This window comes from Antennarius striatus, chromosome 22 (genome assembly GCF_040054535.1).
Source record: "Antennarius striatus isolate MH-2024 chromosome 22, ASM4005453v1, whole genome shotgun sequence".
Lineage (NCBI taxonomy): Eukaryota > Metazoa > Chordata > Actinopteri > Lophiiformes > Antennariidae > Antennarius > Antennarius striatus.
This window is the reverse complement of record NC_090797.1, coordinates 444,889-460,293: the sequence shown is the minus strand read 5'-3', so window position 1 is coordinate 460,293 and position 15,405 is coordinate 444,889. Positions and strand designations below refer to the sequence as shown.

General features: G+C 54.6%; 1 protein-coding gene across 2 annotated transcripts; it reads left to right on the top strand.

The window, feature by feature from the left end:
- The first annotated feature begins 7,853 nt into the window (after positions 1-7,853).
- Positions 7,854-14,994, top strand: xpot (exportin, tRNA (nuclear export receptor for tRNAs)). Of its 2 annotated transcripts, XM_068307433.1 has the most exons (25): positions 7,854-7,961; positions 8,668-8,823; positions 8,907-8,989; positions 9,076-9,132; positions 9,248-9,317; positions 9,477-9,695; positions 9,784-9,968; positions 10,046-10,214; positions 10,840-11,076; positions 11,163-11,201; positions 11,286-11,348; positions 11,418-11,542; positions 11,729-11,873; positions 11,947-12,066; positions 12,128-12,222; positions 12,328-12,397; positions 12,467-12,705; positions 12,782-13,067; positions 13,147-13,336; positions 13,402-13,518; positions 13,595-13,710; positions 13,777-13,824; positions 13,919-13,990; positions 14,068-14,124; positions 14,234-14,994. In XM_068307433.1, the coding sequence occupies exons 2-25, from the start codon at positions 8,737-8,739 to the stop codon at positions 14,258-14,260; spliced, it is 2,916 nt and encodes a 971-aa protein (XP_068163534.1). In that variant the 5' UTR covers positions 7,854-7,961; positions 8,668-8,736; the 3' UTR covers positions 14,261-14,994. The 2 variants fall into 2 exon arrangements, with proteins under 2 accessions (XP_068163534.1, XP_068163533.1); XM_068307432.1 differs by having other exon boundaries at positions 12,328-12,705.
- The last annotated feature ends 411 nt before the right edge of the window (positions 14,995-15,405 follow it).

Sequence of the window (15,405 nt, the reverse complement as noted above, 5' to 3'; positions counted from 1 at the left end):
GGTAGTAGTAGTCATTTGGCTGCTGTTCCACAATGTCACCACAGGGGGGCAGAAGTAGTCAGAAGGCTGATTTTCCACAGTTTAACCACTAGGAGGCAGTAGCAGTCATTTGGCTGCTGTTCCACAATGTCACCACAAGGGCCAGAAGTAGTCAGAAGGCTGCTTTTCCACAATTTCACCACAAGGGGGCCGAAGTAGTCAGAAGGCTGATGTTCCCCATCTTAACCACTAGGAGGCAGTAGCAGTCATTAGTCTGCATGTCCACAATGTCACCACAAGGGGCAGAAGTAGTCAGAAGGCTGATGTTCCCCTTCTTGACCACTAGGAGGCAGTAGCAGTCATTAGTCTGCATTTCCACAATGTCACCACAAGGGGGCAGAAGTAGTCAGAAGGCTGATGTTCCCCTTCGTGACCACTAGGAGGCAGTAGCAGTCATTAGTCTGCATTTCCACAATGTCACCACAAGGGGCCGAAGTAGTCAGAAGGCTGATATTTCCCATCTTGACCACTAGGAGGCAGTAGCAGTCATTTGGCTGCTGTTCCACAATGTCACCACAAGGGGCAGAAGTAATCAGAAGGCTGCTGTTCCCCATCGTGACCACTAGGAGGCACTTGCAGTCAATTGCTGATTTTCTGCAGTTTAACCACTAGGAGGCAGTAGCAGTCATTAGTTTGCATTTCCACAATGTCACCACAAGGGCCAGAAGTAGTCAGAAGGCTGCATTTACCCAATTTCAACACAAGGGGCAGAAGTAGTCAGAAGGCTGCATTTACCCAATTTCAACACAAGGGGCAGAAATAGTCAGAAGGCTGATGTTCCCCACCTTCACCACTAGGAGGCAGTAGCAGTCATTAGTCTGCATTTCCACAATGTCACCACAAGGGGCAGAAGTAGTCAGAAGGCTGATGTTCCCCATCTTAACCACTGGGGGCCATAGCAGACAGAATGCTGATTTTCCGCAATTTAACCACTAGGAGGCAGTAGCAGTCATTTGGCTGCTGTTCCACAATGTCACCACAAGGGGCAGAAGTAGTCAGAAGGCTGCTTTTCCACAATCTCACCACAAGGGGCAGAAGTAGTCATAAGGCTGATTTTCCACAGTTTAACCACTAGGAGGCAGTAGCAGTCATTTGGCTGCTGTTCCACAATTTCACCACAAGGGGCAGAAGTAGTCAGAAGGCTGCTTTTCCACAATTTCAACACAAGGGGCAGAAATAGTCAGAAGGCTGATTTTCCCCATCTTAACCACTAGGAGGTAGTAGTAGTCATTTGGCTGCTGTTCCACAATGTCACCACAAGGGGGCAGAAGTAGTCAGAAGGCTGATATTCCCCATCTTGACCACTAGGAGGTAGTAGTAGTCATTTGGCTGCTGTTCCACAATGTCACCACAAGGGGGCAGAAGTAGTCAGAAGGCTGATATTCCCGAACTTGACCACTAGGAGGCAGTAGCAGTCATTAGTCTGCATTTCCACAATGTCACCACAGGGGGGCAGAAGTAGTCAGAAGGCTGATTTTCCACAGTTTAACCACTAGGAGGCAGTAGCAGTCATTTGGCTGCTGTTCCACAATGTCACCACAAGGGCCAGAAGTAGTCAGAAGGCTGCTTTTCCACAATTTCACCACAAGGGGGCCGAAGTAGTCAGAAGGCTGATGTTCCCCATCTTAACCACTAGGAGGCAGTAGCAGTCATTAGTCTGCATTTCCACAATTTCAACACAAGGGCGCAGAAGTAGTCAGAAGGCTGCTGTTCCCCACCTTCACCACTAGGAGGCAGTTGCAGTCATTTAGCTGCTATTCCACAATTTCACCACAAGGGGCCGTAGCAGTCAGAAGGCTGCTTTTCCACAATTTCAACACAAGGGGCAGAAATAGTCAGAAGGCTGATGTTCCCCACCTTCACCACTAGGAGGCAGTAGCAGTCATTAGTCTGCATGTCCACAATGTCACCACAAGGGGCAGAAGTAGTCAGAAGGCTGATGTTCCCCTTCTTGACCACTAGGAGGCAGTAGCAGTCATTAGTCTGCATTTCCACAATGTCACCACAAGGGGGCAGAAGTAGTCAGAAGGCTGATGTTCCCCTTCTTGACCACTAGGAGGCAGTAGCAGTCATTAGTCTGCATTTCCACAATGTCACCACAAGGGGCAGAAGTAGTCAGAAGGCTGATATTCCCCATCTTAACCACTAGGAGGCAGTAGCAGTCATTAGTCTGCATTTCCACAATGTCACCACAAGGGGGCAGAAGTAGTCAGAATGCTAATTTTCCATATTTGAACCACTAGGAGGCAGTAGCAGTCATTAGTTTGCATTTCCACAATGTCACCACAGGGGGGCAGAAGTAGTCAGAAGGCTGATTTTCCACAGTTTAACCACTAGGAGGCAGTAGCAGTCATTTGTCTGCATTTCCACAATGTCACCACAAGGGGGCAGAAGTAGTCAGAAGGCTGCTGTTCCCCATCTTAACCACTAGGAGGCAGTAGCAGTCATTTGGCTGCATTTCCACAATGTCACCACAAGGGGGCAGAAGTAGTCAGAATGCTAATTTTCCATATTTGAACCACTAGGAGGCAGTAGCAGTCATTAGTTTGCATTTCCACAATGTCACCACAAGGAGGCAGAAGTAGTCAGAAGGCTGATGTTCCCCATCTCAACCACTAGGAGGCAGTAGCAGTCATTAGTTTGCATTTCCACAATGTCACCACAGGGGGGCAGAAGTAGTCAGAAGGCTGATTTTCCACATTTAAACCACTAGGAGGCAGTAGCAGTCATTAGTCTGCATTTCCACAATGTCACCACAAGGGGGCAGATGTAGTCAGAAGGCTGCTTTTCCACAATTTCAACACAAGGGGCAGAAGTAGTCAGAAGGCTGCTGTTCCCCATCTTAACCACTAGGAGGCAGTAGCAGTCAGATTGCTGATTTTCTGCAGTTTAACCACTAGGAGGCAGTAGCAGTCATTTGGCTGCATGTCCACAATGTCACCACAAGGGGCAGAAGTAGTCAGAAGGCTGATGTTCCCCATCTTAACCACTAGGAGGCAGAAGCAGTCATTTGGCTGCTATTCCACAATGTCACCACAAGGAGGCAGAAGTAGTCAGAAGGCTGATGTTCCCCATCTTGACCACTAGGAGGTAGTAGTAGTCATTTGGCTGCTGTTCCACAATGTCACCACAAGGGGGCAGAAGTAGTCAGAAGGCTGCTGTTCCACAATGTCACCACAAGGGGCAGAAGTAGTCATTAGTCTGCATTTCCACAATATCACCACAAGGGGGCAGAGGTTAGTCAGAAGGCTGATTTTCCACATTTAAACCACTAGGAGGCAGTAGCAGTCAGTAGTCTGCATTTCCACAATGTCACCACAAGGGGCAGAAGTAGTCAGAAGGCTGCATTTACCCAATTTCAACACAAGGGGCAGAAGTAGTCAGAAGGCTGCTGTTCCATATTTGAACCACTAGGAGGCAGTAGCAGTCATTTGTCTGCATTTCCACAATGTCACCACAAGGAGGCAGAAGTAGTCAGAAGGCTGATGTTCCCCATCTTAACCACTAGGAGGCACTTGCAGTCAATTGCTGATTTTCTGCAGTTTAACCACTAGGAGGCAGTAGCAGTCATTAGTCTGCATTTCCACAATGTCACCACAAGGAGGCAGAAGTAGTCAGAAGGCTACTTTTCCATATTGGAACCACTAGGAGGCAGTAGCAGTCATTAGTCTGCATTTCCACAATGTCACCACAAGGGGGCCGAAGTAGTCAGAAGGCTGATGTTCCCCATCTAAACCACTAGGAGGCAGTAGCAGTCATTTGGCTGCTATTCCACAATGTCACCACAAGGAGGCAGAAGTAGTCAGAAGGCTGATGTTCCCCATCTTGACCAATAGGAGGCAGTAGCAGTCATTAGTTTGCATTTCCACAATGTCACCACAAGGGGCAGAAGTAGTCAGAAGGCTGCTGTTCCACAATGTCACCACAAGGGGCAGAAGTAGTCAGAAGGCTACTTTTCCCCATCTTAACCACTAGGAGGCAGTGGCAGTCATTAGTCTGCATTTCCACAATCTCACCACAAGGGGCAGAAGTAGTCAGAAGGCTGCTCTTCCACAATGTCACCACAAGGGGCAGAAGTAGTCAGAAGGCTGATGTTCCCCATCTTAACCACTAGGAGGCAGTAGCAGTCATTAGTCTGCTTTTCCACAATCTCACCACAAGGGGCAGAAGTAGTCAGAAGGCTGCTCTTCCACAATGTCACCACAAGGGGCAGAAGTAGTCAGAAGGCTACTTTTCCCCATCTTAACCACTAGGAGGCAGTAGCAGTCATTTGGCTGCTGTTCCACAATGTCACCACAAGGGGCAGAAGTAGTCAGAAGGCTGCTTTTCCCCAATTTCACCACAAGGGGCAGAAGTAGTCAGAAGGCTGCATTTACCCAATTTCAACACAAGGGGCAGAAGTAGTCAGAAGGCTGCTTTTCCACAATTTCAACACAAGGGGCAGAAATAGTCAGAAGGCTGATGTTCCCCATCTTAACCACTAGGAGGCAGTAGCAGTCATTCGGCTGCTGTTCCACAATGTCACCACAAGGGGGCAGAAGTAGTCAGAAGGCTGATGTTCCCCTTCGTGACCACTAGGAGGCAGTAGCAGTCATTAGTCTGCATTTCCACAATGTCACCACAAGGGGCAGAAGTAGTCAGAAGGCTGATATTCCCCATCTTAACCTCTAGGAGGCAGTAGCAGTCATTAGTCTGCATTTCCAAAATGTCACCACAAGGGGGCAGAGGTTAGTCAGAAGGCTGCTTTTCCACAATTTCAACACAAGGGGCAGAAGTAGTCAGAAGGCTGCTGTTCCCCATCTTAACCACTAGGAGGCAGTAGCAGTCATTAGTCTGCATTTCCAAAATGTCACCACAAGGGGGCAGAGGTTAGTCAGAAGGCTGATTTTCCACATTTAAACCACTAGGAGGCAGTAGCAGTCATTAGTCTGCATTTCCACAATGTCACCACAAGGGGGCCGAAGTAGTCAGAAGGCTGATGTTCCCCATCCTAACCACTAGGAGGCAGTAGCAGTCATTTGGCTGCTGTTCCACAATGTCACCACAAGGGGGCAGAAGTAGTCAGAAGGCTGCTTTTCCCCATCCTAACCACTAGGAGGCAGTAGCAGTCATTTGGCTGCTGTTCCACAATGTCACCACAAGGGGCAGAAGTAGTCAGAAGGCTGATTTTCCACATTTGAACCACTAGGAGGCAGTAGCAGTCATTAGTCTGCATGTCCACAATGTCACCACAAGGGGGCAGATGTAGTCAGATTGCTGATTTTCTGCAGTTTAACCACTAGGAGGCAGTAGCAGTCATTTGGCTGCTGTTCCACAATGTCACCACAAGGGCCAGAAGTAGTCAGAAGGCTGCTTTTCCACAATTTCACCACAAGGGGCAGAAGTAGTCAGAAGGCTGCTTTTCCACAATTTCACCACAAGGGGCAGAAATAGTCAGAAGGCTGATGTTCCCCATCTTGACCACTAGGAGGTAGTAGTAGTCATTTGGCTGCTGTTCCACAATGTCACCACAAGGGGGCAGAAGTAGTCAGAAGGCTGCTTTTCCCCATCTTAACCACTAGGAGGCAGTAGCAGTCATTTGGCTGCTGTTCCACAATGTCACCACAAGGGGCAGAAGTAGTCAGAAGGCTACTTTTCCCCATCTTAACCACTAGGAGGCAGTGGCAGTCATTTGTCTGCATTTCCACAATGTCACCACAAGGGGACCGAAGTAGTCAGAAGGCTGATATTCCCCATCTTGACCACTAGGAGGCAGTAGCAGTCATTAGATAGATAGATAGATAGATACTTTATTAATCCCGGAGGAAGTCTGCATTTCCACAATGTCACCACAAGGGGGCCGAAGTAGTCAGAAGGCTGATGTTCCCCATCTTAACCACTAGGAAGCAGTAGCAGTCATTAGTCTGCATTTCCAAAATGTCACCACAAGGGGCAGAAGTAGTCAGAAGGCTGATGTTCCCCATCTTAACCACTAGGAGGCAGTAGCAGTCATTAGTCTGCATTTCCACAACGTCACCACAAGGGGGCAGATGTAGTCAGAAGGCTGCTTTTCCACAATTTCAACACAAGGGGCAGAAGTAGTCAGAAGGCTGATGTTCCCCATCTTAACCACTAGGAGGCAGTAGCAGTCATTAGTCTGCATTTCCACAATGTCACCACAAGGGGCAGAAGTAGTCAGAAGGCTGATGTTCCCCATCTTAACCACTAGGAGGCAGTAGCAGTCATTAGTCTGCATTTCCACAATGTCACCACTAGGAGGCAGAAGCAGTCAGAAGAGATTGCTGCTCCCAAAACTCCCCAGCGGGGGGCAGCAGAACGTCCTGCACTGATTTTCCATAGGTTTTCTGCATTCATTTCATGGATGTTAATATTCGGGTCTTGTTTTTTGAAGTGATGCTTTTGAATTGACTTGGACTTTGATGTTTTGTTATTGTAATAATTAAAATGTGATTATTTTGTGGGTTTTTTCATTTATTTATTATTTATTAAGTATTTTAATGGTTTGAACTGGTTTTAAAGGAGTTATTGATCAGTAATTGATTATTCATGGTATAACGTAGGACCGGCATGTCAGACTCACTGTGGTTCCGTGCACTTTATTTATTTTTATTTTTTTTTAATTTTTAATTTTATATACTGGTTTGATCCCCGAAGGGAAATTAAGACAGCACACTCTAGCTACTGATTACAAACGCATGCATACATATTAGTGAGTACAGGCCCCTGTATCACACACACACACACAAAGGGGCCTGTAGGCATGCAGGGGAGGTAGAGTGGCAGGCAGCTCCTTCTTGGTGCGCCTCAAATGAGCAATTTGTAAAGGGGACGGCACCTTGCTCAAGGGTGCCTCGGCAGTGCTCCGGAGATGAGCTGACACCTCCCACTGTTAGCTCACCTCCGGGTATTTTTGGGGGGCGGGAGCGGGAATCGAACCGCCGATCTTAAATCATAGGACGACCCGCTCTACCGCCCGCTTTACCACTGAGCCACTGCCGCCCCGTTCCCGTTCACTTCCTTTTCACACATAGACAAACTGAAATGACGGATGCATGTTTAACGTGTTTTGAACTGCTCTGATTGTGTGTTTTCTATAGTTTGATTGCATCATTTCAAATATTAGACGTTGTTTCACACTCCCCTTCCACCGGGGAGGGGAGCCGCCGCCGCGGGGGGGACGGTTTATCCCGGGTTTACGTACTGTGCCGGTTGCCTTCATGGTGTCTCTCGCTCACGGCCGCTGGAAAAGATAAAACAGAAGGGCAGACCTTCACATGGCCGGGGTCGTTTCTGGTTCTCTGAAGGGGAGGATTGTGTTTAATTAATATTCATCTAGTATTTAATTAATATTTATTTTTAGCTTTATTTCTTCTTCTTCTCCTCTGGGCTTTTCCCTTCAGGGTCTCCTCAGCCAATCAGTGTCCTCCATCTAACCCTGTCTTCTCATCCTCTTCTCTCACACCAACTACCTTCATGTCCTCTTTCACTACATCCATAAACCTCCTCTTTGGTCTTCCTCTAGGCCTCCTGCCTGGCAGTTCAGAACTCAGCATCCTTCTACCAATATATTCACTATCTCTCCTCTGGACATGTCCAAACCATCTCAGTCTGGCCTCTCTGACCTTATCTCCAGAACCTCTAACACTATAAACCGTCTGAACACCGCTCTTCCACCGAATTTATATTCATGAAAATTAAATGTTCCTAAAACAATTAAAATGTTTATATAAAAAAAAACAAATCTTTTTTATTTTGTTTGGTGCTGCTTCTTCTGCTTCCGGTCCGGGGCGTCATCGCTGAATCACTTCCGGTCCAGTGCCCCGGATGTGAACGCAGCGGACACGCCGCACCGCAGACTGTCTAGTGTCGCTGATTCGGACCCTCGGCGGACCCGTTCCCGGTGACTTCTCGGCGGCTCCGCGGTGAGTTACCGGGAGAAGCAGCTCCGATCGACCGCGTTCCTCTCCGGTGAGCCCCGCCGGCCGGAAGCGGGTCGCCGGCGGGGCTCATGTGGCCAACAGGGCGCTAACGGCAGCGGAGCCTGGTTGTGTGGTCCCCACCGCCGGGGCGTGATGGCCGTGACCACCGGTACCGGACGGTGGCACCGGACGGTGGTACCGGACGGTGGTACCGGACGGTGGTACCGGACGGTGGCACCGGACGGGCCTGGGACCAGCTGTCTGGGGCCCCCGGGGGCCCGTTAGTCTCCCGGTTTGGTTCCGGCTGGTGTCAGATGCTAGTCGGCTAACGCTAGCTGCGGCTAACTGGGGGGTGTTAGCTTGTAGCTGCTCGTTGAGGAGGGGGTCGCCCCCCCGTTCCCATATGGACCCCCCCTTGAGGCCCGGTGGTCATTAGTCGTCCCTCCCGGTAGCTTGTCACCCCCCCGGGCAGCGGCTGGAGTTGTTGCCCCCGGGTTGCATCATGCCCCTAAGGGCGGGCGGCGGAGCCCCACCGACCCCCACCGGGGGGGGGGGCTTTTCCCCTCCGGCGGTGCTGAGAACGGCTAACCCAACACGTGACCGGGGGGGGGGGGTCGGTGGCTGTTTGACCCCCGGCTTACAGCTTTGATGTCTGATGGCTTTGATGACGTCACAGATGCAGCCAATCAAACGCCTCCTCTCCCTCCAGATGACAGGAGCCCACCTGGTGGCAGCGAGCAGCGCCCCCACCTGTCAGCAGAGCTAACCCCCCCACCCAATGGCCTGCCAGTCGGCCCCCCCCGCCATGGACGAGCAGGCCCTGCTGGGACTGGACCCCAACGCCGACGCCCGCTACAGGCAGAGGGTAAGACCGGGGGGGCGCTGCGGCTGTGTGTGGGGGGGTGGAGGCCTTCAGTCTGTACTGGTGTGTGTGTGTGCCCCCCCCAGGCCATGGCGTACTTTGAGCAGCTGAAGGAGTCCCAGGACGGCTGGGTGGTGTGTGCTGACGCCCTGTCCAATGGACTGTACAGGTGAGCTCACCTGACCCCCCCTCCACACACACACACACACACGGTCAGCTGACTGTGTTGACCCCCCCCCCTCTCTGCTCTTTCAGTGACGATCACGTGAAGTTCTTTTGCTTCCAAGTTCTGGAGCATCAGGTCAAGTTCAGGTGAGGAGGGGGACGGGGGTGGGGGGGTGGTGAGGGTTAGGGGTCGTCTGACGTGTGTGTGTGTGTGTGTGTGTGTGTGTGTGTGTGTGTGTGTGTGTGTGTGTGTGTGTGGCAGACACGCTGCTCTGACTGCAGCGCAGCAGCAGCTCATCAGGGAGACGCTGATGAAGTGGCTCGAGCAGCAGGTGAGATGTTTCCCCGGTAACGCCTCCTCCAATCACAGCTCAGCTAACGTAGCGGCTCTAGAGCAGCGGCTCTAACCGCTGTAGCCTAGCCGCTGTAGCCTAGCCGCTGTAGCCTAGCCGCTGTAGCCTAGCCGCTCTAGCGCTGACTGTCCCCCCCAGCTGGTCAGCAGCCATCCGGAGCAGCCATTCGTCAGGAACAAGGCGGCGCAGGTGTTAGCGCTCACCTTCGTGCTGGAGTACCCCTCCCTGTGGCCGGAGTTCTTCTTCGACCTGCTGGCGCTGGTGGGGCTGACCCCCCAGGGGGTGGACCTCTACCTGAGGACGCTCATGGCCATCGACGCCGAGGTGGTGGACCGGGACATCCTGCACTCCCCAGAGGTAACCCCCCTCCCTCACTTCCTGTTCCTGTCGGGCTCCTGAAGGGCCGCTGGTGCTGACGGGACGCCCCCCCCCCCCCCCCCCACAGGAGACGCGCAGGAACACGCTGATCAAGGACAGCATGAGGGAGCAGTGCGTCCCCCACCTGGTGGAGTCCTGGTTCCACATCCTGCAGACGTACCAGCGCTCCCACCCCCAGCTCACCTGCCAGTGCCTGGAGGTGGTGGGGGCCTACGTGTCCTGGATCGACCTCAACCTGATCGCCAACGACCGGTGAGTCCGGGGCCCCCCCCGGGGGGGAGGGGGGCATCCTGTGCAGCTCTAAGCCGTCTCCCACTGTGGCCTCCCAGCTTTGTTGCCCTGCTGCTGGGGCAGATGTCCCTGGAGGCCCTCAGGGAGGAGGCCTGTGACTGCCTGCTGGAGATCGTCAACAAGGGGATGGACCCCCACGACAAGACCAAGCTGGTGGAGTCCCTCAGCCAGGTGCTGCAGGGGGCGGGCTTCTACAACATAGAGCAGGTACACACACACACACACACACAGGCTCACACACACACACACACACACACTCACACACTCACACACACACACAGGCTCACACACACACACACACACACTCACACACACACACAGGGTCACACACACACACACACACACAGGCTCACACACACACACACACACACACACACACACAGGCTCACACACACACACACACAGGCTCACACACACACAGGCTCACTCACACACTCACACACACACTCACACACACACAGGCTCACACACACACAGGCTCACACACACACACACACACACACACAGGCTCACACACACACAGGCACACACACACACACACACACACACAGGCTCACACACACACACACACAGGCTCACACACACACAGGCTCACTCACACACTCACACACACACTCACACACACACAGGCTCACACACACACAGGCTCACACACACACACACACACACACACAGGCTCACACACACACAGGCACACACACACACACACACACACACAGGCTCACACACACACACACACACTCACACACAGGCTCACACTCACACACACACACAGACTCACACACACACACACACACACACACACAGGCTCACACACCTCCTGTCCCGTCAGGAGGACGACGTGGACTTCCTGGCCAAGTTCTCGCGGCTGGTGAACGGGATGGGTCAGGCTCTGGTGCTCAGCTGGTCCAAGCTGATGAAGGGCGGCGGCCTGAAGGCGGGGGCGGAGCCTCTGGCGGCGCTGGAGGCCAAGGTGCCGCTGCTGCTGCAGCTGCTGGTGCACGAGGACGACGACATCTCCTCCAACGTGGTGGGCTGCTGCTACGAGTACCTGCATGTCCTGAAGCAGGTGAGGCCTGGAGACCTCTGCCCCGCCCACTGGGGGCGTGTCAGGGGTGGTTCTGTGAAGTAACGCTCTGCCCCTTCTCTCTGCAGCTTCCTCAACTGACGGATCAGCAGAAATCAAACGTAGAGGTGAGTCCCCCCCCCCCCCCCCGTGGGCGTGTATGAACTCAGCCCCTCCCCCTGTGGGCGTGGCTGACCTCTCCTCCCCCACAGGCCATCATGATGGCAGTAATGAAGAAGCTGACGTACGATGATGAGTACAACTTTGAGAACGAGGTGAGTTCCTGTGTGGGGGGGTGGTGGGAGGAGCACCCGGTGACCCCGCCCACCTGTGTGTGTCCCCAGGGGGAGGACGAGGCCATGTTCGTGGAGTACAGGAAGCAGCTGAAGATGCTGCTGGACCGTCTGGCCCAGGTGTCCCCCGAGCTGCTGCTGGAGGCCGTGGGGCGCGTCTTCACCCGCACCCTCCAGTAAGACAGACAGGAAGTGATGTCACCCGGGGGGAGGGGCCAGGTGGAGGGCGGGGCTGGAAAGTTAAATTCATACCGTTTGGTGATAATCAGCTTCAGTTACGGTTTGAACACGTCTGGGGGGCCATGTGGCCCTGGGGCCGAAGCTTCGTTCAGTCGGCTCACCCTGACTTCCTGTCTGGACAGGAACTGGCAGGCGGCGCCCTTCATGGAGGTGGAGGTGGCCATCCGGCTGCTCTACATGCTGGGGGAGGCCCTGCCCGCGTCACACGGGGCCCACTTCTCAGGGGACGCCGCCAAGACCAGCGCCCTGCAGGACATGATGAGGACGGTGGGTGTGGTGAAGCGCGGCGCTGCGGTCGGCTGTGATGTCACGTGTCACATGACCCCTTGTCCCCCACCAGCTGGTGTCGTGTAACGTGAGCAGCTACCAGCACTCCTCCGTGTCCCTGGAGTTCTTCGAGACGGTCGTCCGCTACGACAAGTTCTTCGTGGTGGAGCCGCAGCACATCCCCAACGTCCTGGTGAGTGGGGCGGGGCTGGGGGCGTGGCCGGGGGCGGGGCTAACCTCCCTGTCGCCCTCAGATGGCGTTCCTGGACCAGAGAGGACTGAGACACAGCAGCCCCAAGGTGCGCAGCCGCGTGGCCTACCTGTTCTCCAGATTCGTCAAGACGCTGCAGTGAGTCTGGCCCCGCCTGCTTTCACATGACCCCGCCCCCTGGATGACGACATCACAGGGGCGGGGCTAGAAAACCATCTGATTCACTCCTGGTTCTTCTCACAGCAAACACATGACCGCCTTCGTGGAGGACATCCTGACGCGGATCCAGGACCTGCTGGAGCTGGCCCCCCCCGTGAGGACCCCCCCCAGGTGTGTACAGGTGAGTCGGGCCCCGGGGCCTCACACGCTGCTCCCTGTGCAGGAGAACGGCTTCCCGGCGCTGCTGACCAGCGACGACCAGCTGTTCATGTTTGAGGCGGCGGGGGTGCTGATCGTGGGGGGGGACAGCCCTGTGGAGCACAAGCAGGCGCTAATGGGGGGGCTGCTGCGCCCCCTGCTGGACGCCTTCCGCCTGCTGCTGGACAAACTGCCCCAGGAGGCAGAGGAGGAGCGGCGGGCGGCGCTGGCCGACTGCCTGAGCCACGCCGTGGGCTTTGCCAGGTGAGGACCGCGCCCCCAAGCCTGACCCCACCCCCCGTCAGCAGCCCTAACCCCTCCCTGGTTCTACCCCCCCCAGTCGCACCAGCAAGGCGTTCAGCAACAAGCAGACGGTGAAGCAGTGCGGCTGCAGCGAGGCGTACCGCGACTGCATGCGCACCTTCCTGCCGGCGCTGGGCTGCCCCGTGGGGCGGGGGCCGCTGCGGGGGGCCGTGCGCTCCTTCCTGCACCGCATGATCATCTGCCTGGAGGAGGAGGTGCTGCCCTTCATCCCCGCCGCCTCCCAGCACCTCCTGAAGGACCCCGAGCCCCGAGACCTGCAGGAGTTCATCCCCCTCATCAGCCAGATGACCGCCAAGTTCAAGGTAGCGCCGCCGCCGCCGGGACAGGGGGTCAACACGCCCCAGGGGGACTCACGCCCAGCCTCTGCTGTTGCCATGGCAGCGGCAGGTGTCTCCCTTCCTGCAGCAGGTGTTCCTGCCGCTGGTGGGGGCCATCTTCGAGGCGCTGGGGCGTCCGGCGGAGGAGAACGACCAGACGGCGGCGCTGGAGCAGCAGCTGCTGCGGCGCAGCTACTTCAGCTTCCTGCTCACCGTGGTGGGCAGCGGCATGAGCGAGGTGCTGGACGGCCAGGGTGAGTGCTGCCCCCCCCATACCGTCTGGCTGGGGGGGCAGCACTCACCTGTCTGTGCTGTGCAGGGCCGGAGAACATGGAGCGGGTGGTGTTCACCGTGGTCCAGGGGGCGGTGGACTACCCCGACCCCGTCGCCCAGAAGACCTGCTTCATCATCCTGTCCAGGCTGGTGGACATGTGGGGTGAGTCCCCCCCCCAATTCCACCCACGCCGCTGTGGGCGGGGCCTGTCCTGACTCGTCTCTGTCGCCCCCTGCAGGAGGGAAAGACGGCGTGGTGGGCTTCCCCGACTTCATCTACAAGCACATCGTCCCCGCCTGCTTCCTGGCGCCGCTCAAGCCGACCTTTGACCTGTCGGACGCCCAGACGGTGCTGGTGAGTACCCCCGCCCAGCCCCACCCCCACCCCCACGGGTGTGTTCTCACGCTGTGTGTGTTTCAGACGCTGGCCGAGTGCTCCATCACCCTGAAGACCATCCACCTGAAACGGGTGAGACTCAGGCCCGGGGGGCGGGGCGGTGCGGGGTCAGGTGTGGCAGGGCGGGGTTCTCCTTCTGATTGGTTCTAAACCTTGTCTCCTCCAGGGGCCAGAGTTCATTCAGCTGCTGCAGCAGGAGTACCTGCCCTCCCTCCAGGTGTCGCCACAGGTCTCACAGGTAGGACGGGGGGGCGGGGGAGTGGGGGAGCCCAGAGAAATGGTTCCAGGTGTTCATTGTGGTCTCTGATGTTTCAGGAACTCTGTCAGGTGATCCAGCAGCCAGACATCAAGGTGCTGAAGAGCTACATGAAGGTGGGTCCGGTTCTGGTCCTGGTTTAGTTCTGGTTCTGGTGTGGTTCTGTACTGGTTGTGGTCCGGCTGCTCTTCCTTCATGTGACCTTTGACCCTCTCCTGTATGCAGGCCTTCTTCCAGCGAGCCAAGCTGTAGGAGGTGGGTGGGGCCCGGTGGACGTCACGGCGGCCCCCCAGCGGCCCCCCAGCACAGGAACTTAGTGTAGGAGCTGCTTTTGCACTTAAAAACTGAACGCATCACGAAGCCCAGTCCGTCTGAGTCAGGACCCCGACCCGGACCTGGGGGGGCCACCCTCCCCCCCGCTGCCCATGAGGCGGGCTGGCCGGCGGACCGGACCGGTGGAGGACCGGACCGGCTCCACCTGCTGGATCGGAGGACACGTTGATGGTTCTGGTTCTGCTGAGTGAACACCGCTGCAGGTGTGCTGACTCAGCGTTTTCACCTGGACCCGTCCCGGCGGGCGTCGGCCACCCACTCGGTTCAACCTGGAAGTCAAGTCCTGGAAATGTGAGAAACGTTTGGTTCCAAGTGTCAAACGGAACAGAACAGGAAGTAAAATGTAAATAAGAAGTTAAGCTGTAAATAACAGGAAGTCGGGTTCCTTCAATCCCGACTCAAGTCTGGATCATTCTGGAACATCACGGAGACAAAGTGAGGAAACGTCAGACCTCACGGTGGAACTTTGATGTGGATTCAGAGCTGAACGTCGTTACGACACGACGGACCTTCAGTTAAAGTATTTGATTCTTTACTTTAGTTAACCTTTGACGAAAGACAAACTAGTTACGGTTTTTATTTCAACCGTCCTCAGCTTGGATTAATCTGGAATCAAAACTTTTCTTTGACATTAAACTTCTTCTTTGCCGTCATCAGTATTTACTTTATTCAGGGTCAGTTTGACTGAATTATTGTGATTTGATGTTCAGTTCAATTCTGTGGTTCTGATGTGTCGTGTGTTTGATTTATGGTCATTCCATCCCGCTTCAAAGCGGTGATGTGTTGTGTCAGTGTCTGTTAGTCCACCAATTATCTTCACAACCGTTCAGATAGATGAAACAAAACACATGACTCAGGTAGCAAAAGGATGAAAATGAGATGAGCTTGACCTTGAGAAAACTAGGTCAAGGTCGAATTTCAACTTTTGTACACTCATGAACCAGATTAGAAAGACAAGGCGGAAGGCCAGTGTAAGACAATTGATCGAAGCTACTGCTTTGATCTTTGACCTATGCAAGTAGGTCACGGTAACATTTTGAATTCAGGGATGTGGTGGGATGTTG